Source organism: Ischnura elegans (genome assembly GCF_921293095.1).
Source record: "Ischnura elegans chromosome 13 unlocalized genomic scaffold, ioIscEleg1.1 SUPER_13_unloc_1, whole genome shotgun sequence".
Taxonomy (NCBI): Eukaryota; Metazoa; Arthropoda; class Insecta; order Odonata; family Coenagrionidae; genus Ischnura; species Ischnura elegans.
In genome coordinates this window covers 1,828,285-1,850,558 of record NW_025791657.1, presented here as the reverse complement: position 1 = coordinate 1,850,558, position 22,274 = coordinate 1,828,285, and the positions used below count along the sequence as shown (strand labels likewise).

At 38.0% G+C, this 22,274-nt stretch overlaps 1 protein-coding gene across 2 annotated transcripts in view; it reads right to left on the bottom strand.

Annotated features, from left to right (window-relative positions):
- Positions 1–22,210, bottom strand: part of LOC124172183 (zinc finger protein 250-like) — a 49,852-nt gene extending 27,642 nt beyond the window's left edge. Inside the window, exons 1-4 of one of the 2 annotated variants that reach the window (XM_046551600.1) lie at positions 21,846–22,210; positions 21,589–21,726; positions 15,964–16,131; positions 2,210–2,329 (exon numbers count right to left, since the gene is read on the bottom strand). In XM_046551600.1, coding sequence (XP_046407556.1) covers positions 2,210–2,329; positions 15,964–16,131; positions 21,589–21,726; positions 21,846–22,013 — 594 coding nt within the window. In that variant the 5' untranslated portion in view covers positions 22,014–22,210. Of the gene's footprint in view, positions 1–2,209; positions 2,330–15,963; positions 16,132–20,120; positions 20,197–21,588; positions 21,727–21,845 lie in introns of those variants that run through there. The other variant, XM_046551601.1, reaches the window with a different exon arrangement.
- Positions 22,211–22,274: the final 64 nt, after the last annotated feature.

Sequence of the window (22,274 nt, the reverse complement as noted above, 5' to 3'; positions counted from 1 at the left end):
AAGATGCAAATTTTTTTTGGAGATATTTTCCAAAGCAGGCAAACGAATGCCAAAAATATACGATTCCTTACTCTCTCCCTTTTGTGACGGTTGGAAGTTCGTGAAGTCCTAGTTTCCTGACCACACAAGGCCGTATTCTCGAAAACCAGGGCAATTACATACCCACACCCCTCATCTTATATTACCCCTCTTTGCGGTATGGGACCTCAATCATTCAATAGGGTGGTTTCCTATTATTTTTTTATTGCCTAAATCGAAAGATTATTACTCCTGGAGTACGTATTTCACGCTTTTAGATTTTTAAATGACGATATCTATTTTTCGCGATTAAATGAAGAGTGAAAATTTTCAAGCGTGCGAAAACACGACAGGTAAGTATGAATGCCGGGAAAACTCCGTGTGACGTCGTTCTGGTTCCCGCTGCCGCAAGGAGGTGACCTTGTGGCGAGGCTCTGAGCCCTGATACGATGCAGGATGCTATTAGGTAGCAGAGTACCCTGCTAGCTGGTAGCCCTTGGCTTAAATAAGGATTATTAATACCTTATTAAACGAGGAAAACTTACCGACCATAGCCAGTTTTAATAGGTGATTTTTAAGACATATTTCCCTGAGCTCTGTGCCTCATGCATGCATTGGTAACCTCAGAGGATGTAAAATTTCTATCTACTCGTACAGAAACTAGGTCCCTGTGACGTCACGTGGAGTGGCATCGCATGGGTGCCAATCTGGCCTTTTTCAAATGAGGATAAAATTGACCCTTGCCATTTGTCTAAACCAGTATTTCTAAAACCGAATAATTTTTATGTTATGAATACACTAATGGTGGGTTACGAATCATGCCTTTCATTTTCTTTGATAAGGGAAACTACCCTATTGTTCATTCAGTCAGTTTTTGAGATAAATATTTGTTCCTCTCTCAAAAAATGTAACCTAAGAATTGCATTCTTTTCATTTGGAGCAGCATATATAATTTTTACACAAAATTCTACCACAAATATTAACTTATATCTCAATTTCAGCATAAACATTAACATGGAAATTGTTTCTGCATTAAATGCCTTAATATTGACGGTCGTGCTTCGTTCAAAATTTGACGATTCTCCTAATAAAATGAGGAATTCAATTCAAAGTCTGCAATTCACTTGCAAGCAACAATTATCTATAAAGCTAATTTATACAAACAAATCATCACTGACTGCGTACCAATGCCGCTGGTAAGGTTATTAATGCCTAAAGGAGGGAGGCCAATTACCCTCGGAGTCCGAGAAAATGTGTAGTCCCTGCTAGGAAGGGTGGAAAAAGGTCCGCAAGACCCCTTATTAACGAATGACCTGCAAGAATGCTCTGCATGGAGGGTATGGAAGAGTCTCTTTGAGGCTCAATCCAGCAGTCACGCTAGGGAGAGAACTCCACCATCTTGAAAGGGTTAACTAGAACGACGAGTACCCGTGAAAGTTCTAATGAAGAATTATAACACATCTAAATTTTACTTATTCAGATTTGATAAATTTTGGGCAAAGGTTTTGTTTTTCTGGCAATTAATATTGGAATATTCAATGGAGGACTGAATTTGCGTCACAGAAAAACTGCGCTAAATAAAGTAATAGAACACTCACCAATTTATCAGTTGCCAATCAAACAAAAACAAATATTAGGACTTATGATGATGATCCTTCCTTCTGTTTTGTGACGATTGGAAGTGAGCATGGTGTTTCCATGCTCACATAAATGGGAAATGCCATAATATCAGAGCCCTCAATTGCTCAGTGAGCAAAGGTGAGTGATCAGAGCAGCTGTATGCCCCCATTCTATTCAGAGGAATGAACCATTCATTTTGAATCATTTCTTCAAGAACAACACATCTCTATGTAAGTTGAAAAAAACCTTTGGGCCAATGTGGCAAAACTTTGGGAATTTTAATTCCTTCAATCTTCCTTGAAAAAGCAGCCAGAATAGGTCAGGAAATGTAGGGGCTAGACAAAAACTTGCACAGACACATAGCAGAGAAGCTTTTAATTAACAAAGAGGATGAGTAACCATGAATGGCCAATGAAGGCTTAAAACACACCTCAAGTTAACTTATTCACATTTGATAAAGTAAGGGAAAAGTATAGTTATTATGGTAAAGGATATTGGAATATTTCATGGCGGATATTCCTGAATATGTGTCATAGCAAAATTGTGCTAAACAAAGCAAAAGTACACTCACCAAATCATCCGTTGCCAATGGGTCTATGGCATTGATTGGAATTCCAGCTGGATCTGGTGTGTACGTCACGGGACAAATACCTTCACTGAGGTGATCTTCGTTCTCCGCTTTCACAGTACACTAGAAGATAATGCTGAGTGTCAATCAATGAAGGCAAAACAATTAATAATGTAAATGTTTATAAAAAAATAACAATAAAACCTCCCGAGACCATTCAAGCTGGCTGAAATCATGTTTGCACAAGATTTTAGCGGCAAGCTAAAATGAAATGGCTTACATGACCAGTTTACTCTGCACACCTTGGTGTGGAACGCTTCTCAATGTGCAAGCCACAGTTTAATTGGGTAAATTCTACACCTTCCAACCCAGAGGTTGCAGGTTCGATTCCCAACTGGGTGGCCTTCCCCCATCAAAGCCTCGGAATATTTGCGTATCCTCAGCTTGATTGTAGGAGAGGACTTCAAAGTCCTGAATTCCATCAATCAATAAAGATGAGCTATTATCATCATTTGTTCATATTTATTTATAATAAGGGCCATTTGTTTCATCCACATTGCAGGGCCACCTGAACCTTGGAACATCATCAGCCCCAGCGTAAACTGATCTTGCCCTACATGTGCATAATCAAGCAAACATATGGCCATTTATTAAACTAAACAGTTCCTAAGGCTTACATGCCTTACACCCTAAAAACACAGCAGCTAATGTAAAGGCTGACATCAGGGGCACAGCTAGGAATTAAGGCAGGGGGGAGGGGTTTAGGTGCAACTAATACCGGGGCTTGTGGGGTATGGAACACCCACCAGGATAAGCGGTAGATGCAAGATTAATAAATTGAGGAATTTTAAGATAAACGGTTCAAAATGGTGTGTTTTATGGCTTTCTGAGGGATATTTTATAATTCCTTACACTATTCTGTTAGTTGAATGAATTGACGTGGCCCTGTCCAAGCCTAGATACGGAGCACGTCAATAGGGTAGTTTCCTTCATCAAAGGAAACGAAATGCATTGATTGCGATTCCTTACCCACCATTAGTGTACTCGCAATACACAAATTATTATGAAATGGCTGACAACAGGTGTGCGACTAGGAATTAAGGCAAATGACGTGACGGAAGGAATTTTCTCCGGAATCTTTAACCCTTCCGGGCCGGACATCGGGTGGATCCGACGGCCTTTTTCATGCGCAGAACACCTGACGTTGGGTATAGCAGTTGCGGATTTTTCAACACAGACGACCGGACGTCGGCTCTAGCCGACACGAGGGAAGGGAAGTGACCACTGAGATAGCAATTGTTGGATGCATTCAGGCCCGGCCTGAGACCCAGCTTAGCGAGTCTTTAGGGCCACTCCTAGGCAATAAAGCCCAAACCTCCCACTCATTTATGACCATCCTCAATGCAGGAATACATTGCATAGTAGTTATGTTTTCAATAGTTTTTTCACTGATATATTTTATTGCATAATTCTATGTTTTTATACTTTGAAATGAATTCTTCGTTTTGTTCTGTGACCAATCAATTTTTAAACGGAATTTTAGTGTTAAAAATAACGAACTTCCGGACTTATAGTCTAATTACCTTATATTTACTAACTTTGTTGTTATTAACGCTAGAAACCTATTTAAAATTCATAATGCTTAAGAAAACGTAAGTAATTCTTTTAGAAGAGTAGATAATTTCAAATCAACTACAATGTTTGGTTGAAAAAATCACTGGTAACGCAATAAGTTGACTGTGGATTCGTGCTGTGATAGGGTAAGAGGGTGAAGTCCAGTGGCCTGGGTAAGGGACCGGCGCCCCGTTGAGCTAGGCCCCAAATCTGAGGGATGAAAATACCCAGGCAACTCACCCCAAAAAAAGAGCTCCGTACGGAGAGGTTTAAAATATTCTTATGCTACTTGTAGCACGGGAACGTTTTCCAATTGTAGACCCCGGCAGGAAAGGGTTAATTTTCCCTGTCAGGATCCTCAAGTCGGCCTCTTAATGTTTTGTCACCTACTGTGCATTTAAATGTGTTTACAGAAGTCGCCACTCACGCCGCTGACGGACAAATTGATCCAAGTTTCACGGGCAAATACGGTATTATTAAGGGTGCTAACTACTTGAAATAGCTTTTTATGATTTAACTATATGCTTTTTTTATGATTTAACCCATTAGAGCATTAAGTATTCTAGAAATCCACCATAAAATAAAATAAATTATATTTTGTAATTAAAATATACATGACTAAAATAGAGGATTTTGGTTTACATATAAGACCAACTACTATCAATTTCACTCCGAGTTCTGTCGTGACTACCTACATGGGGTGCATCGATCGAACGGTCTATTTTCAGCGATGATAACAGACACAAAATAGTCCGGAAAAAATAGAAAAAATTTCAATGAGTTCAATCTATAGAACAAAATAATGTTAGGAAAATTTTCAACATGTTTTGCTGTACAGAGGTGCAGCTAGGAATTAAGGCTAAGGGGGGGGGTTAAGGTGCAACTAATACCGGGTTGTGTGGGGGTATAGAATACCCACCAGGATAAGGGGTAGGTGCAAGATTAATGAATTGCGGAATTTTAAGATAAATGGTTCAAAATGGTGAGTTTTACTGCTTTCTGGGGGATATTTTATTAATCCTTACACTATTGTATCAGTAATATCAATCCAATTAAGTAAAATGGGTTAAACATAAAAATTTCTCTGACCTCTGGAGGAAGGGGGGGGGGGTTGTAATTACTTTAACACAGTCAGCATGCATTGACGTGGCCCCATCCAAGCCAAGATACGGAGCACGTCAATAGGGTAGTTTCCTTCATCAGTGAAAACAAATGGCACTAATTGTATTCCTTACCCACCATTAGTGTACTCACAATATACAAATTATTTGCTTTTAGAAATCCAAGTTTAGAAAAATGGATATATTTTAACCTCATTTGAAAAAGGCCATATTGGCACCCATGCGATTCCACTCCACGTGAGGTCACAGGGACCTAGTTTCTATACGAGTAGATCGGAGTTTTACATCGTCTGAGGTTACCAATGCATGCATGAGGCACAGAGCTCAGGGAAACATGTCTTAATAATCGCCTATTAAAACTGCCAAAGGTCAGAAAGTTTCCTTCGTTTGATAAGGTATTAATAATCCATAATTAATCCAAGTGCTACCTGCTAGCAGGATACTCTGCTACCTGCTAACAGCCTGCATCAGCAGCCTGCACCTAGCGGTGCACATGCCCTCGCCCCAAGGCCACCTCATTTTGAAGCGGCGGGAACCAGAATGACGTCACACGGGCTTTTCCTGGCATTCATACTAAGCCGTTGCATTTTCATGTGCTTGAAAATTTTTACTTTTAATTTAATCGCGAAAAATAGATATCATAATTTAAAATCTAAAAGTGTGAAATTCGAACTCCAGGAGTAATAATCTTTCGATTTAGGCAATAAAAAAATAAAAGGAAACCACCCTATTTGGGCAGGGGGGGTTTAGGTGCAACTAATACCAGGATGTGTGGGGGTATGGAATACCCACCAGGATAAGGGGTACGTGCAAGATTAATTAATTGCGGAATTTGAAGATAAATGATTGAAAATGAGTTTTTACCGCTTTCTCAAGGACATTTTATTAATTCTTACTGCTAGCAGCCTGGGTCCTATCAGCGCTCGAAGACTCGCCCCAAGGTCACCTAACAAGGCGACAGCTGGAACCAGAAATACGTCACTTGGAGTTTTCCCAGCATTCCTACTTAGCTTTCGAATTTTCGCGCGCTTGAAAATTTTCACTTTCCGTTTAATCGCAAAAAATAGTCATCGTCATTCCAAAAATCTAGGAGTGTGAAATGCGTACTCCAGGAGTACTAAACTTTCGATTTAGGCAATAAAAAAATAAAAGGAAACTATCCTATTGACAAGCTCTGCCTTTCGGACCTTTCTCTGCCTCTGTAAGTGACTAATATCCATTTCCGAGTCTTCCAATTGTGTGCATGGCCTTCAGGAAGCTTCCCTATTTTGAATCGTGTGCACCGTTTGTAAATAGTGCACTATTTCAACGGAAGTTACAGATATGGTGCAAAAACTACTCTCTATTTTTCTTTCTCATTTTATCGGCCAAATCTGACGACATTCATGAAAATCGGGCCCGCATTGAATGCGTTAAAATATTTTTAACTTTCTTTACCTATAAATAGTCAAGGAGAATGCTACCCTTGAATGATTTGTGGCACGTAAATTATGCTCAGTAATAATGTCTGATCACATGCAAGTCAAATAACAAATTACCATGTTATCATTGAAGAAACAAGATGTACGTTGGAATCAAGGCAGTGACGTCATCTGCCTTGAACTTTAATTCCTACTCAAGTAATGAGAATGCAGCTTGGATGCTACCAATGGAGAGTGAAAACAGCATAATAGTCAAAGGGACAACATAAAGGAGACACTATTCCAACCTGTAGAAGTTTAATTGATATTGTCATTCATAGTGCATAATATGTTTTATTAAAAAATGTCCACAGCACAACGATAGGTGCAGGGATCATTATTTTCTCAATATTTGCAATGGAGTGCAGTAGAATCCTCATTATCTGTGTACTTATTTTGAATTTCAAGAAGTCTATCATGACATTGTCTTAGTTATCAAACAATTTATAAACAATTACTCAATTAATTTTTTCCTTCTTATGAGCAAATCAAGACATGCCATGGAAAAAAAATTATTTTCATCAAAAATTTGTAACTATTACAGGCAGGGGCACAGCTAGGAATCAAGGCTACACATTCCGTGCTCATGATGTAATGTCTACGTCATGGCAGTGGGTACCGAGTGGCTGAGGATGACGTAAGGGTTACCCCATCAGCCATAAGCGTTGATTCCCTCCTGCATTGTATTCCGCCCTGAGCGCCAGCCACCGGTGTTATGGTATGGGAGAGGGTCAGTTACCACTCTTTGCCTGTTTTCCACACGGAAAACTCCAAAAAAAGTTTTTTTTCTATTTTTTCTTTGTTTTTCTATTTTACCCGGTTTTTCTCTGCAAGTACGTCTTTGGAGGTGGGTTTTTACAATCTATTTCATTATTACTTTAATTTTATAATACAGAAAAAAGCAATAATTACTCACAGTTGTTCTCATACCTTAAAAAAACTTACAAATATTCAAAACGAAATAAAAAAAGATCCTTTTACAGCTGACGAGGATAGGTAAGATACTTTATTACAAGGAATTTTATCTTTCTTTACGACATTTCATGCAATGATTAACATGAGTTTATTTTATTGGTTTTACGAAAAGGAATGGAAATATTTTTCCCTTGTAGTTATTTTCATTTTTATTGTCAATTAACGCTTAGGTGGTAAATTGCTTGGCTGGTTGCCTAATGTCGGGCATACTCTAGGTATGTGTAATTCAATATTTATGATAAATAATAAATTCTTCCTTTCTTATAACTTTAAAGTTTTGGGGAGAATTTTGTGTGCTATGATGAAATCACAGCAAAATTTGTTTTTATCCCTGTTTATTTGCTGCAACGCTTGAAATAATAACCATATTTGCATAAATTTTACAATAACTTCAGTGAAGTCCTGGTTCCACATTGCAATTAATTTTTTACGATTTACATTTAATGCACAATAGCTAGCCTTCCCCATCCTTACGTTCACTAACATTTGTATCAGAGACTCATTACTAGATTTTTTCCATAATATTCTAAATCCTTGCAAGCATTTTCTTTGGCATCCTCCCCAACAAAAAAATGCCTAAGAGAACAACTTCCACAAACCCAGTCTCATGATGCCAAACTCACAGAAACTGATCCGGTCCGAGGATATATACACCCGAGGATATAAAATGGGCAATGTGTGTCCTGAAGGAAAATTACTTGATGGAAATATTTAACCATAGAAGAAATTCCCCAATTTTTTCCCTCATTTTTCATACAAGAATTATCAAAATTTCCTGTATGTCTCATTATTGAAAAGCTCATCCTTTATATGACTTTCATTGCTCCGGGGGAGAGAAGTCACGTGATCAATTCATGTCAATTCTCCAAGCCCTTCAAATCAACGAGAACCTATCTACGTTCTCCTACTCTAACACTCCTCTGACCGACTGATTATTCAAAATTAGCCCCATTATAGATGCATTCAAGGAAACAATGGACAAAGTAGTGACCCCCTCACGTGACCTAAGTTTGGAAGAGGTTCCATGGAGAGCTAGGCTGGGATATAGTGAATATATGAGGGGAAAGCACTACAGGTACGCAATAAAGTTGTCTATGTTGACGGAAGCAAAGGGTTTGGCACTGCAAGCCTTCGAATACCCAGCATCTTCCAACTCAGAAGTGTCTGGAAAAGGGCATTTGTAGAAGATGATGGAAGATCATTTTGACTGCGGCCAATCCTTTTACATGAAAAACTTTCATAACAGTGTAGCCAGTTCTAGATTCTATCCAAATGAAAAAACTAACGTGATGGGGACACTGAGGAGAGGCAAGAAAGGTAATCTTCCTGTTATGCTCTCCCAGGCATCAAGAAAGGTGAGGTAGTGGAGGCCTTTCCTGAGGATGATATCTGTATCCTAAGGTGGAATGATAAGAGGGAAGTGCTTATGATCAGCGCTGAATTCCTGAATTCAGTGCAAAAAAAGATTGAATCCACAAAAAGATAAGGTTGCACGCCAAGAAAGCCTCGAAGCCCCAGGCGGTGATTGAATACAGCAATTACAATTGTGGCATCGATCATTAGGCTCAAATGATGTCTTACTTTCCCATTGAAAGGAAACCCATCTAATGGTACTAAAAATTGGGAACCCACCTACTGAACTTATTGTTACTGAACCATTATTTTTTATTCACAGAAAATTTTTGGAAAATTCCTCTCTTCGACTTTCAAATTCAAATTATAGAATCTCTTATGACAATATCTGTACCTTCGATCCCTTTGAGGAGATAGTCATCCTAGCCTGCCTCATCCAAAACCAAGGCTTATCAGGACATTACCCCGATTATATGAAAAACACAAAAGACAGAAAAGACGAAAACAGAAGAGATGTAGGCAGTGCTTCAAGAAGAATGTCCACCAGGACACATTATACAGTATTATAGCCCCACCTGCCTGGCTGTGCCTCGATTGTGTCTTGAGTGTTTCCAGAAGTATCACTAGAATTTGTTATGCAGAAAATTATTTACCTAGCAGGAAAAAATAGTTTTTTTTAATGCATGCCTTTTATATTTTCAATTTAAATGTTTCTTTTTAAAAATGATATTATTTGAAGCATACTAATTAGTAAATGAAAAATTATCCTTCGTAAGCTAATAAATTTCTGATTTGTAAAACAATATGCTTCATTACAATAATTCTTTTTCTATACAAATTTTCCTTTTCACTTATAAGCCAATGCACATCATTATAAAATCTTTTCCAGAAGATATCATATTGTTCAGTCGCATTTTCCATTATAGGGAACAACACTTTTGCAGGAAAGATTGGTAATACTCGCAATATTTACTTTGGTGCGATAAAACATTTAAAATCGTATTTAAATGTATCATTTCCAGATTAAAAAATTAAAATTAGTTGCATTATTATTTTTATTATTATATGTTCATTTTATCTCTGCGGGTCAGCTTTCATGAGATCCTGGACACTCTCGGAGGGCCTCGCTGAAGGGGGAGGGGCCTCACTGAAGGGGAAGGGGTAGTACCGAGAGAGAGAGAGCAGGAGCGACCTTAACATTGCCAAATGTACATAGCCGCCCCTGTGTCTCACTGAAAAGGTGTGACTCATACGTGGCCACATATTTTGGGCCCGGCAGCGAAACAATGCATACAGTGTTTACCTACTCATTTAGAGGGGATTGAGGATAATCCCATCTCAGAAGCCAGAATATTGTCCCCTAAATGCGAGACCGCTGGTGAAAGGCATACATAGACGTAACATTCTTATAAACGGGGAGTGCAAGGGAATTTGCAAGGATGAGGTAAGTTATAAGTTGAATTTAAATGGAAGAATCGAAGAGCACCAAGAGAACGCGCGAGATTTGGCAACACAGCTAGCACATTCACGAAGTTGACACGACGGAGGTCTGAGAGCGACTGAGATTCCGAAGTGCTAGGCTACGCCTACTGTCTGCTGATTGGCAGAGGGAAAGTCACGTGTAGATAAACTTTCCCTCCTCTCATTCCAACTCGGTTAAGCCAAACCAGCTCACCCGCAAAGATAAAGTGAACAGACCTTAGTATTTTCCAGAAAGTGATAAGGTCTGAATGGGTTTTCGCTGCAGTACTGACAATGAGCTAAGAAATATCGGAAACATGTAGATGTGTTGCGGGAAGGTATCACAAGTTTGACAGGATACTTAGAAAATTTTAATTTCAAATTTTTTAACAAATGAAGGGTTACTTTAAGAAAAAAAGTTGAAAACATATGCCCAGCATCACAAATCATAAGATCATGTCGTTAAATTAATAATAGAAATATACAAATTTTTGCCAACAAGTCAGCCACAGGGCATTTTCTCTGAAATACGGTCAGCACGGAATGTGTTTTGGCTCAACTAGTAAAAACTGGGGGGTCAGGAGGCATGGAATACTTGCTAGGGTAAGCTGGAGGTGTGGGGGCCCTCCCCAAGAAAAAATTTAAGATAAATGGTTCAAAATGATGAGTTTTTACGGCTTTCTGAGGGACATTTTATCTAGTCTGTAAGTAATATTAATCCAATTAAGTAAGGTTTAAACTTAAAAAATTTTCTCAACTCTGGGGGCATTTCATACCCCAAAAACTCCCCCCTTGCTGCACTACTGATTACAGGTATTCCTCACCTAAAACTACAGTTATGTTCCTGAAAAATGTACATAAAGGAAATTTAGTGACAGGGAAGAATCATATTCCATGCAGTAGAATTTCCAAATTCTGCATCATAGACTGATTTTTCTTGGGGCTATTTTACATCTATGGGCATCAATGCAGCTGGCATGGCACAATGATGAAAAAATCCAAGTGATGCAAGACTGCAAAAATTCCTATATCTTTGATAAGGCCGTATTACACTGGGCACAGAATTGCGCAGGTTAAAGCTACATTTATTTCTAAAATGGTGCGGAATTGCACGAATGCATGAACAAAATTGGAACAGGGGCTATTTTGCCATTTTACACCCACACATTCTCGAATCTGTTCAAGCAATTCATCGCTATCATTAAGTCATTATAGTAAAACCGTTAATAGCCATTTTGAATATTTCTTCAGCATACCAGGGAACAAAAGAAATGCTGAAAGGGTGCTTTCTCTGATTAAATCCCAGTGGACTGCATAGAGAAATTAAGAAAATGTAGCGTAAGTAAAAATTCATAAAGAGTTGTTAAAGATGCATAAATTGCTTTTAAAAAAATTAGGTCCACAGAAAAATATACAAAATCATAGTGCTAATTAATTTTTATTACTCTTAATTATGAAATTTTCATAATTTTAAAATGTCCTACTCTTCTTCGCTTTATTTTTTTAATAGGGTGTAAATAGTAGTGTTTGTACGAAAGGTATGTTCTGGAAAACTCCCTCTTTTCCTTTCTTATGTTATGGACGGATTCTGATGACTTTCATGAAAATCGCATCCGAATTGAATGTGTTAATAGCTAGCTTATACAAATACATAAATTGCTTAGGGAAATTAGATCCACAGAAAAATATATAAAATCATAATGCAAATTAATTTTATTGTTCCAAATTATAAAATTGTCATTATTTTTCAATTGGCCTACTTTTCCTCTTATCGCTTATGTAATAGGGAGCTGTCCTTCATTTTTCACCTCATGGCATCTGGTCCCCAAGTCACAAAAGAGAGGGTGACTTTCTGTAGAAATACATGCATTTACAATACGCAAAGCTACTTTCCTAATACTACCTAGTAAATGTCAACCACTTAGGGTCATTTAACTCAGGTTTCACTGCAGATGATAATAAAACTTACTAAAATATTCAAATATTCCATCCTGTAGAAGCTAGATTTATAATGTCATTTATAGTGCATTATAGGGAAAAGATTGGCTGATACGACAATTAAGTGGAGATATGCATGAAACCAACCTTAGGATTATTGACCGATGATGATGATGATGAGTGCATTATATGTAAATGGTTTTCAAAAATATCCACATCATGACAATAGGAGCAGAGAGATTAGTATTTTCTCAATATTTGCAATGGAGGGCAGTAATATCCTCATTGTCTGTGTACCTATTTTCAGATAGATGGAATTTGAAACATTCCACCATAAAATATTCCCCTAAAGTCGGTTACTAAACAATGTATGCACTGGTGACGTTTTATTTCTAATGAACAAATCACGACATGCCATTGAAGACTAAATTCTTACCACATATATATTTGTACAGTCGGATTCAAAAGTATTGCAACAAATGGAGCGGCGCCACTTTCGCCACAGTTTGGAAATCGAGTTCCGGCATTTTCTATTGTACCAGTGGGAGGGACATTTGAACAGCATTCCCACCTCCCATAGTATTTTTATAACAACATCAGTAAAGGGAAATGTATGCGGGATATGTGCAATGTTTAATACCACATAAATTATGCAGCTCCTGCTAGACAATACATCTACATCCAGAACATCAATTTACCTTCTCTCGTAAGTTGGCCGATCCGTCGAAGTATATTGTCTTACAATTACATTACATTGTCCAAATATGAATCCAAAGATAGGAAAAACCTCGCCACAGAGACCGAAAGAAAACACAGACAGCCTAACGCCTGTGGGGACACGAATTACCTCGATACATTCCATCCGCCAATCTTAATTTCGATTGGGCACTTGCTCCTGGAGTCTGACTCCAGGTTCAGTTGCTCAGTCACGTCCGTGTCCGTCCTCGTCAGCTCGCCGCGAAGGCAACGGATGCAGGTTCCTTCATGTGCCAACCTTCCAAATTTACTCTGATCCGGCCCCATCAATTAAGCGGGTCTCGTGAGTGTCTACATATTATTGAAAACGATAGAATATTCGGGTAATACGAAAAAGGACTTGATGGAGCGGTTTACCTGATTGATATATTTTCCATATTATTGGTGCACTGATATTTCGGTAAAAACAAACATGATATCCGCAGAAAGCAAAAAGAGAATTTTCTCTATTCAAAACTTTAAAATGACAGCAGTGTTTAATTAAATTAATACGAGTTAAAGTGGAAAAAATGTCACTGCTATACTATGTCACTGAAACATATTGATCCGCAGAGGTTCGAACTGCCAACTTGGGATTGCTGCCGTGGTAAGTCTTCACCCTAACCACTAGTCCATCTCACACGTTGACTTCTTTGTGGATTCATTACGACCCTTGTCAGGCAAGGAATGAACCGGTCTTCTAGTGTCACTAAATCAAGCTGATTTTAAACACTTACTGGCAATATTTACTGTGATATTTCAGGGGATATTTTATATGTATGTTATGTTCGCTATCGCTGATCGAAAAGCTTCAGCGTTAATTGTAAGACAATATACTTCGACGGATCGGCCAACTTACGAGAGAAGGTAAATTGATGTTCTGGACGTATATGTATTGTCTAGCAGGAGCTGCATAATTTATGTGGTATTAAACATTGCACATATCCCGCATACATTTCCCTTTAACGATGTTGTTATAAAAATATTACGGGAGGTGGGAATGCTGTTCAAATCTCCCTCCCACTGGTACAATAGAAAATGCCGAAACTCGATTTCCAAACTGCAGCGAAAGTAGCGCCGCTCCATTTGTTGCAATGCTTTTGAATCCGACTGTACCTATTACATGCATCCTTCACTCAAGACTATAGATATGTTCCTAAAAAATGTCATGTTAATTAAACATGGTTCCCACTCAAACTAAATTACATAATTCACGGTTTTTTCCAGGTTTTCACGGTCTACATTTCACCAAATTCACGATCTTTTGGTGAGCCATTTTAGGAAGAAATATTGATCACGTAACAATAACCGGTCGCACTTTTAACTACTATAAAATTTAACAAACGCGATAGACACCGGGAATGCCAACTTAGCAATGAAAGTGTTCTAATGACGTCACCAATATTTGCCAAAATTTTGAGCCGGCTAAAGGTTGAGGGTGGGAAATGGAGGGTGGCGGGGAAGTCAATTTTTTTCCAGGATTAACGAACATTTTAGCTACCGGTCTTCCAATCACAGGCTTAAGGTCTGTGTCTCGTCATGACACACTGACCAATAATTGCAGTCCGAATACAGTGGAACCCCAATTTATCGTTCCCGCATTGATCGTTTTCCCGCATTCATCATTCGCCGCTCCTGGTCCCAAATTAAGTTCCATAAAGACAATGTAATTTTTTCCCGCATCTATCGTTCCCCGAAGTATCGTTTTCCCGCATTGATCGTTTGAAGATCGCGGTCCCATCGAATAATTTTCCACACACAAGTGAGAACTTTAAAAGGTGAACTGTAAATAATTGATGATGAAGAAAAGAATACGGGCTAGAAATACGTGAATATTTCAGAACGCCTCGGTATGTCCAGTGGCACATGACGGCAGGGGTGGGGTAGAGCGAGATCCCTGGTGAAAACAAGAAGTGGGATGAAGCCGAGGATCAGGTGGGCATGCCGCTGACAATTAACGCTACATTGCCTCAATCATATAAAAAATTTAATTGCTAGAAAGGAACATTTGAAATAATAAACTATTATTGGCCTTCTTGATCCATCTCATAACCAATCACTGCGACGGCGAAATCAGTTGTTTGAGGCATAACACGCACATTTCTCTCGTAAATACGTATACTTGAAATGGCATTTGATGGATAAGAATTTTTACATCAGACAGAAATGCATAATAGCAGCGAAAATTCCAAGTGGAGTGCAAACATTTTTTAGCGATGCGGCTTGTTCCTTTAGGATATTTGAAAGAGAGATAAGTCGAATCAACAATATGACCCAAGCGTTTCGATAAAGTAATAATATTCCCGTAATCAACTAAAATCTTGTTTGAATCCATTAATGAATATCATAATTCGCAAAAATCCAGCGTTTGGTGGGACATAGGCAACCCGGACAAACATTCCCGCATCAATCGATTTCCCGCATTTATCATTTTTTTCATCCATCCCCCTGAAAAACGGCAGATCGAGGTTTACTGCATACGTGTGCACATAAATGGGTGGGCAGTGTCTGCGAGTTACTGACCTTGAAACGTGATCGACATATCAATTTTTCTTTTGATCAGTCAATCATAGATCTACAATCAAGTGTGAGAGGTTATTAAGGTTTTATGACGAAATTCACGGCTATTTCCAGGTTTTTTCACGGTAGACGGAATTCACGGGATATTCACGGTTTTAAGGTTTTCACGGTTGAGTGGGAACCCTGTTAAATTTAGTGCCAAGAGAGAAGCATATTCTAGGCACGTTCTGCATCATAGACTGACAAAACTGGGAGCTGTTTCACATCCATGGTCATCAACGTAGTTGATAGTGTGAAGGCTATAGGCTTGCAAAGGGAATTGAGATTGTCCACCGTTAACATTTCTCACAGAGGATTAGTGGTGTTATATAGCTAAGATTGAGTTATATGCAAATAGATTAGAGTGGTTAAGCTTTTTGTCTCATGACATACAATTGATGGTCACTCGACTGAGGGTGACTTCCTGTAGAAATGCATCCAGTTACGCTGGGCAGAAGCAATTTCGTCATGCAACGTAGAAAATACCTAAAAATTAAGGATATTTAACTCGGGTTTCATTGTCAATGAGAGTAAAACTTACCAACATATTTGCTCCAGGTTGATGGGAGTCTGACACAGGAATGTATATTTCAGTTGTTTTGACTGAGCAAGTGAGATGTGAGGTGCCTTGTATCTCATCTCTAATGCTGTCAGTTGTCTCAGCTGGAGATCCCAAATTGTCATCAGCTGCCTCCTCTTCTTTGATACTCTGCGGAGAAAGTAATAGTGATAAACAACTCTCCTCTTTCAGCGTCAAAAATTGAAGGATACTCCTAATCTTGAAACAGGATTTTTAATGTGTCATCTAAGCTATTGCATAAAAAAAGTGGTGTCCACATGTCTGTTAATTTATCACTCAAAAGCTACATAGCTGCTGGAACGAAATTTCACAGGAAGATTCTCGGTATAATGAGTTCATGTAGTGGCTGTATTATAACATCCTTGCGGCCATGGAAGCCAGAAAATAATTGTCTTCAACAGTGGTGTCTTTAAATACGAATCTTTGATGTGGAATATGTTTTTGATGCATTTCTGTTGTTCTTGACGTCTTGTTTACATGTACTCAAAGATGAACTCTGGGAGAGAAGGCGTAAATCTCATACGTTGGCAACATTCTAAGAATGGAAAGTGTAAAATCCTCAGTCTGATCTTGGAAGATAGAGTTGAAGGAAAGGGAAAATGTCCATGGGTACAAAACATCATACATGTGACAGCAGTTAGAGATACTTGGGACCAATTACAATGGTCAAGAGGGTAATGCCTGAACATCCAATGTACTGAATAGTGTACAGCACAACAAAGAAGATAAAAAAGAACCTAAGAAATTCTGACAGCTCCACAGCAATAGCCTGGCAGATGACAACTTATTAATTTAGGAGATTTTGATTTTTTAATGAAAAACTTTGCTGTTTCTACAATTTGGAACTTCATTTTCCTGACTAGTTTCGATACACTGTATCATATTCATAGGACTAGCAGTACAAGTAGCATCGTAGTGGGTTATATACCAAAATGGGGAAGAGGGGAAGGGTGGGGAGGGGATAGGGGTGGGGAGGAGATAGGGGTGGGGAGGGGATAGGGGTGGGGAGGAGATAGGGGTGGGGAGGGGATAGGGTTGGAGAGGAGATGTCTGTAGAGCACTACATTGTTGCGCTTTGCGTAGGAGGGGTTAGCGTCATGGGGATTATTTTTCGGGTGCAAAATTGGGATGTCCAGGAGGGGGGAGTGGAATGGAAAAAGGTGGTCATTAGTGATGGGCTCTTTCTTCTTGACTATTCTTAAAATTTCCAGTTGCTCCCTGATGTCCATTTCTGACCCTTTCTTCACACGGTGCAGCAACTCTGGGGTGAAATCCGCCTGTTGTCCCTTCAAGGAGGTGGGAGGCAAACTGGGACATCCCCGTTTTCTTGATGTAGTCTCGTCTGTGTTCTTCGCCTCTAATGGCTAGGTTCCTCCCCGTTTGTCCCACCTATTTGGCGTCACAATCACTGCATTTTTGTTGGTAAACCCCACTATGGAGGGCTGGGTTTATGGAGTCTTTGATGGGTGGAAGCAAGCTTTTTAGATTCCTGTTATTGTAGTAAGCCGGATGAATGTTCATTTCTTTGAGAAAATTTCCTATTTTAATAGAGGGTTGTCCTACATACTTCAGGCGTCGCCACTTGTCATTTGTGGTTGAGAAGTAAAAATCCTCAATCAAAAATTTTTTTTCCTTTTAAGAAAATAAAGTTCCAAATTGTAGAAACAGCAAAGTTTTTCATTCAAAAATCAGAAAGATGGATTTCTACAACGTGAAGTCCTCTACTATTCAGTGCATTAGAGATTTTTTAATTTTCAAATCTTATCACTCAGTAAAGTAAAAAGTAAACACAGCTATCATGCTTTTTGAGCTCTAGATTTAGGTGAAAAAGTTCTTTGCCAAAGACATCTGCATAAAGTTGACAGTATACCAGAAAAAAATTCTAAAACAACTAATTCAATCCATTCTGTGCTCAAAAAATAATTTCTGACTACATACTCAAAATACATAACACAAAATTTACTCACAAAGTGGAACACCAGTCATTCAATCATTCCCTGTACAGAGAATCTCTTACAGAAAAATTTTCTGAGAAAGTTAACATCCAACAAAATTACTTATCTGAAAAATATTTAAGTTAAAAAAAGTACTCAAAATTTACTTTAATTATCCCAGAGCAAACTTTACACAAAAGAACTAACTGAGGCAGAAAAGTATGAAATCCTCAGTCTGATCTTGGAAGATAGACTTGAAGGAAAGCACACACGAGAAGAAAATGTCCATGGACACAAAATGTCCCACGCTCCCCGACAGGTCGGAAGACCCTACCAGGCGCGATTCACCCTTCAGAATAGTAAATTGCTCTGGGGAATAGAAATTTCGAGATAAGGGTAGTTTTCTTCATCAAAGAAAATGAAAGGCATTGATTGCAATTCATTACCCACCATGAGTGTATCCATAATATAAAAATTATTTGGTTTTAGAAATCCCAGTTTAGATGAATGTAAATGGTCAATTTTAACCTCAATTGAAAAAAGCCAGATTGGCACCCATGCGATGCCACTCCACGTGACGTCACAGGGACCTAGATGCTATACGAGCAGATAGGAGTTTTACATTGTCTGAGATTACCAATGCATGCAAAAGGCACAGAGCTCAGAGAAACATCTCTTAATAATCACCTATTAAAATTGCCTATGGTCGGAAAGTTTCCTTCGTTTGATAGGGTATTAAGAATCCTTATTTAAGCCAAGCACTACCAGCCGGCAGGGTACTCTACCCAAGAGCCATGCTCGGCAGCAAGCAGCCTGCATCGTAGTGGCGTTCATAGCCTCACACATCAGCAGCCAGACTTCACATGGGCTTTTCCCAGCATTCATACTTTGCCATTGCTTTATCGTGCTCGAAGATTTTCAATTTTCATTAAATCACAAAAAATAGATGCCATTTAAAAATGTAAAAGCGTGAAATTTGTACTCCAGGATCAATAATATTTCCATTTAAGGATTTAAAAAATAGGAAACCACCCTATCAGATATACTAGGGACCAATATCAACAGGCAAGAGAGCAATCACTGAGCAACTAATGCAATGAATAGTTTACGGCATTAAACAGAAGATAAACAAGAACCTTAGTAATCCTGATACCTCCACATCAATAGTATGAAATGTATTTGGTCTTTGGACACAGATTAAAATGAACGTAGGATGTAATATTGTACCATGGATCATGCAGTTTTTTAAATTAAAACTCCCTCTGCTCGAATAGTTGAGATAGCACAAAATTAGCAGTACGTGGGGGAGTACATTCACATGAATGCTTATGTGTTTCCTACTATAAGAGCCAGTAGCTTACGCTATAGTGAGATAATGCATGCTCCAATATTGTTTAATCATGAGTATAAGCTTATATCTCCTCTAAATTGTGTAATATCTATGTGCCTTGAAAAAGAGCCATTTTTTCCCGTGACCATTAATGAGTATTTTTTTTTTACTAAAAGGAACGTCGGACTCAAGATTTTTTTTCATCAGGATCTTTGCTCATACATTAGTGATTACTTTAAACTGAACCATGAGTCTGTATTTGCATGGCCTTTCCCTGTGGATGCTGAGAATGAAAATTGGTACAAGCGAGATTTTTTTGTAAATTTTATTTTTTTGCAGCTGAATTACTTCATGCAGTGAATATTTAATGATAATCGTGGGATCATAATGGACCACTTAGCTTTAGGAAAAAAAATCATGCCTTTCCATCCCACAGGAATGGAGTTATGGATGAAAATAAATATCACCATGTGTTGCACGTTGCGGCACTTTAGGGGTCACGCCAAAATTTCAATTACTCATATTTCATCAACAATTGACAATTAGGGGCTAAAATTGTACACAATTTCTCATTATACCAGAATGTATGACCATGGCAAGTTTCATGAAAATCCGAGTCGGTGGGTGTCATGGCCTGGTTGATTTGAATTGGAATGACCCATATACGTTTTTAAATTCTTAATCTAATCACTCATTAAAATAAAAAGTAAATACAGCTAACATGCATTTTGAGCTGAAAGAAAATATTTTCCCCAAGGCCGTACTCTTTGCCAGGCCAAAAGGTGGGGATGGGGAATTTGGAAGGATGACAAAAGAAAAGGACAAAAAAGTAAAACTTGGAAAATCACGCTCACACTCATGCACCATGCGGATTTGCTCCGAAGAACACATTTCAGCATAGGTCTTAATCTCAAAAACACATACTCTGGTTTGCAAGCTTCCGCCTACGCCAGCGACCCACTCGAACTAAAGAAAAATACAAAAATATAAAACTAGGACAATCACGTTCATACTAATCCACCAAAATTATTAACTTCTTTTTAATTTATTCATTTTCTTTCAACTGTTAAACAGCCGTAGATCATTCAATTATCTGTATGCATATTGAGCTCTAAATTTAGGTGAAAAAGTTCTTAACCGAAAACATAAAGTTGAAAATATAACGGACAAAAATCTAAAACAACTAATTCACTGCATTCTGTGCTCAAAAGGCAATTTCTGACCACATACTCAAAAATCATTACACAAGAGTTATTTACAAAATGCAACACTAATCCATTCCCCATACCATAGAATCTCTTACAAAAACTTATGTGAATAAGTAAATACCTTACAGAATCACTTATCTGAAAATAATGTGTTCAAAAACTAGTAAAAAACATACCTCAAAATTGATTATAATAATCAAAATACACAGAGCTAAAGTTCACACAAAAAACTTTGTTCTACAACTCCCAAAATATTAAAAATGCAATACAGTTTATCATAGGCCTAGCCACGAATGTGAAGATTGTTACATACATGTAGGATAATCATCTAAATTAATTAAAAATGGTTTTTCACCACACAAGCCATGTTTAAATCAAATAAACAGTTCAGTTATTTTCTTATTGTTTTCAATTTTACGTCTTTTTTTAAAAAACGTTTTTAAGGACATTTTTTGCAACTATCATCTTCAAAGCTTAAACGCAATTTTCAACACTAGGCAACTTTTGCATTCATTGTACTTCTCATCTTTTCGCATAATAAGCCTTGAATATGGAAAAAAGTGTCTGAGCCGTAGGCAGGTATGTATTTATAAATAACGCAAACCTCAAGAATTCAAATTAAAACATAAACAAGAGTTCAATTAAAACATTATACTTTTTTCGTGCATTAGAGCTTAAGCTTGGCCATCGATAAAGAAACTAATCTACAGCGCTATCACAGTTCATGTATATCAGGAAATATTAAGAGATTTGTTTGATCATTTGACGGTTACCCAGCATTTTATAAAGGATTGTGTCATAGCACAGAACGTCTTCACTTAACACCACTGCAACACCATCTCCAAGGTAACAAGCACTTTGCACGGAGTCAAAGTCCTTTAAAATTCCCTCATATTATAACTTAAAAGTATTTGCTCTAATTACTTTCTTATCTCCAATCGAATGTGCGTATTTATTTTCTTGAATTATGGCATCGTGTAAAAAATCGATTACAATTTTGAGTAAATCCTATCAAATTTCTACTATAGTTGAGTCCGAATCTACGTTGATTTGTCACTGCTGTCGAAACATACCATGCACCAGTCTTCAAATACGAATAAAAGAAAGTACTCACCCTAAAGAAATTACTCCCAGACAGCTTTCTGAGTTTAGCGTCCGATTCTAAACAAATGTTTTTGAAAACACTGAATTCCGTGAGCTTTTTCAAACACAGTGGACAAAGGGTGGTAGGCAGGCCATCTCCCAATCCAACCTAAGAGAGCAATCAACACGCTATACATTAAAAGAGTGCAACATTATGCTCATGACATTGAATAAAGAAAGTTATATGAAAACTAAACATCGAAAAGATGCAGGTAATGTGCCACTTACTTCTAAACCAAGTAAACCATGCAGGGCATCCTTCACCGTTATTCTGCAAGCTACGTTTGAAGTGAATATGTTGTAATAACAATCATTATTCTTCATGCATAGTCTGCACAGGGTATTCTCGGAATTTCTTTCCGATGAAACCGAGAAAATACCGGCGGTACGATTCATGTTTTGATTTCAACCACTCAATTAATCTTTGAAAAAATTAAATCGTCAATGAAACCACCAACACAGACTGACTGAGATCTCCAAATTCGTCGGGGAAACTAAATTCATTACAATGATGAATGAATTCGTTATTTATAATGCTCACGGTGAAAGATAAGTTTAAATTATAAAACTTAAAAGACTAATCGTCTCAAAGAAAAAATACACCGCAGCAAATTGGATAGAGACCTAACGAGTCATAATCAATGTTAATATAAGATT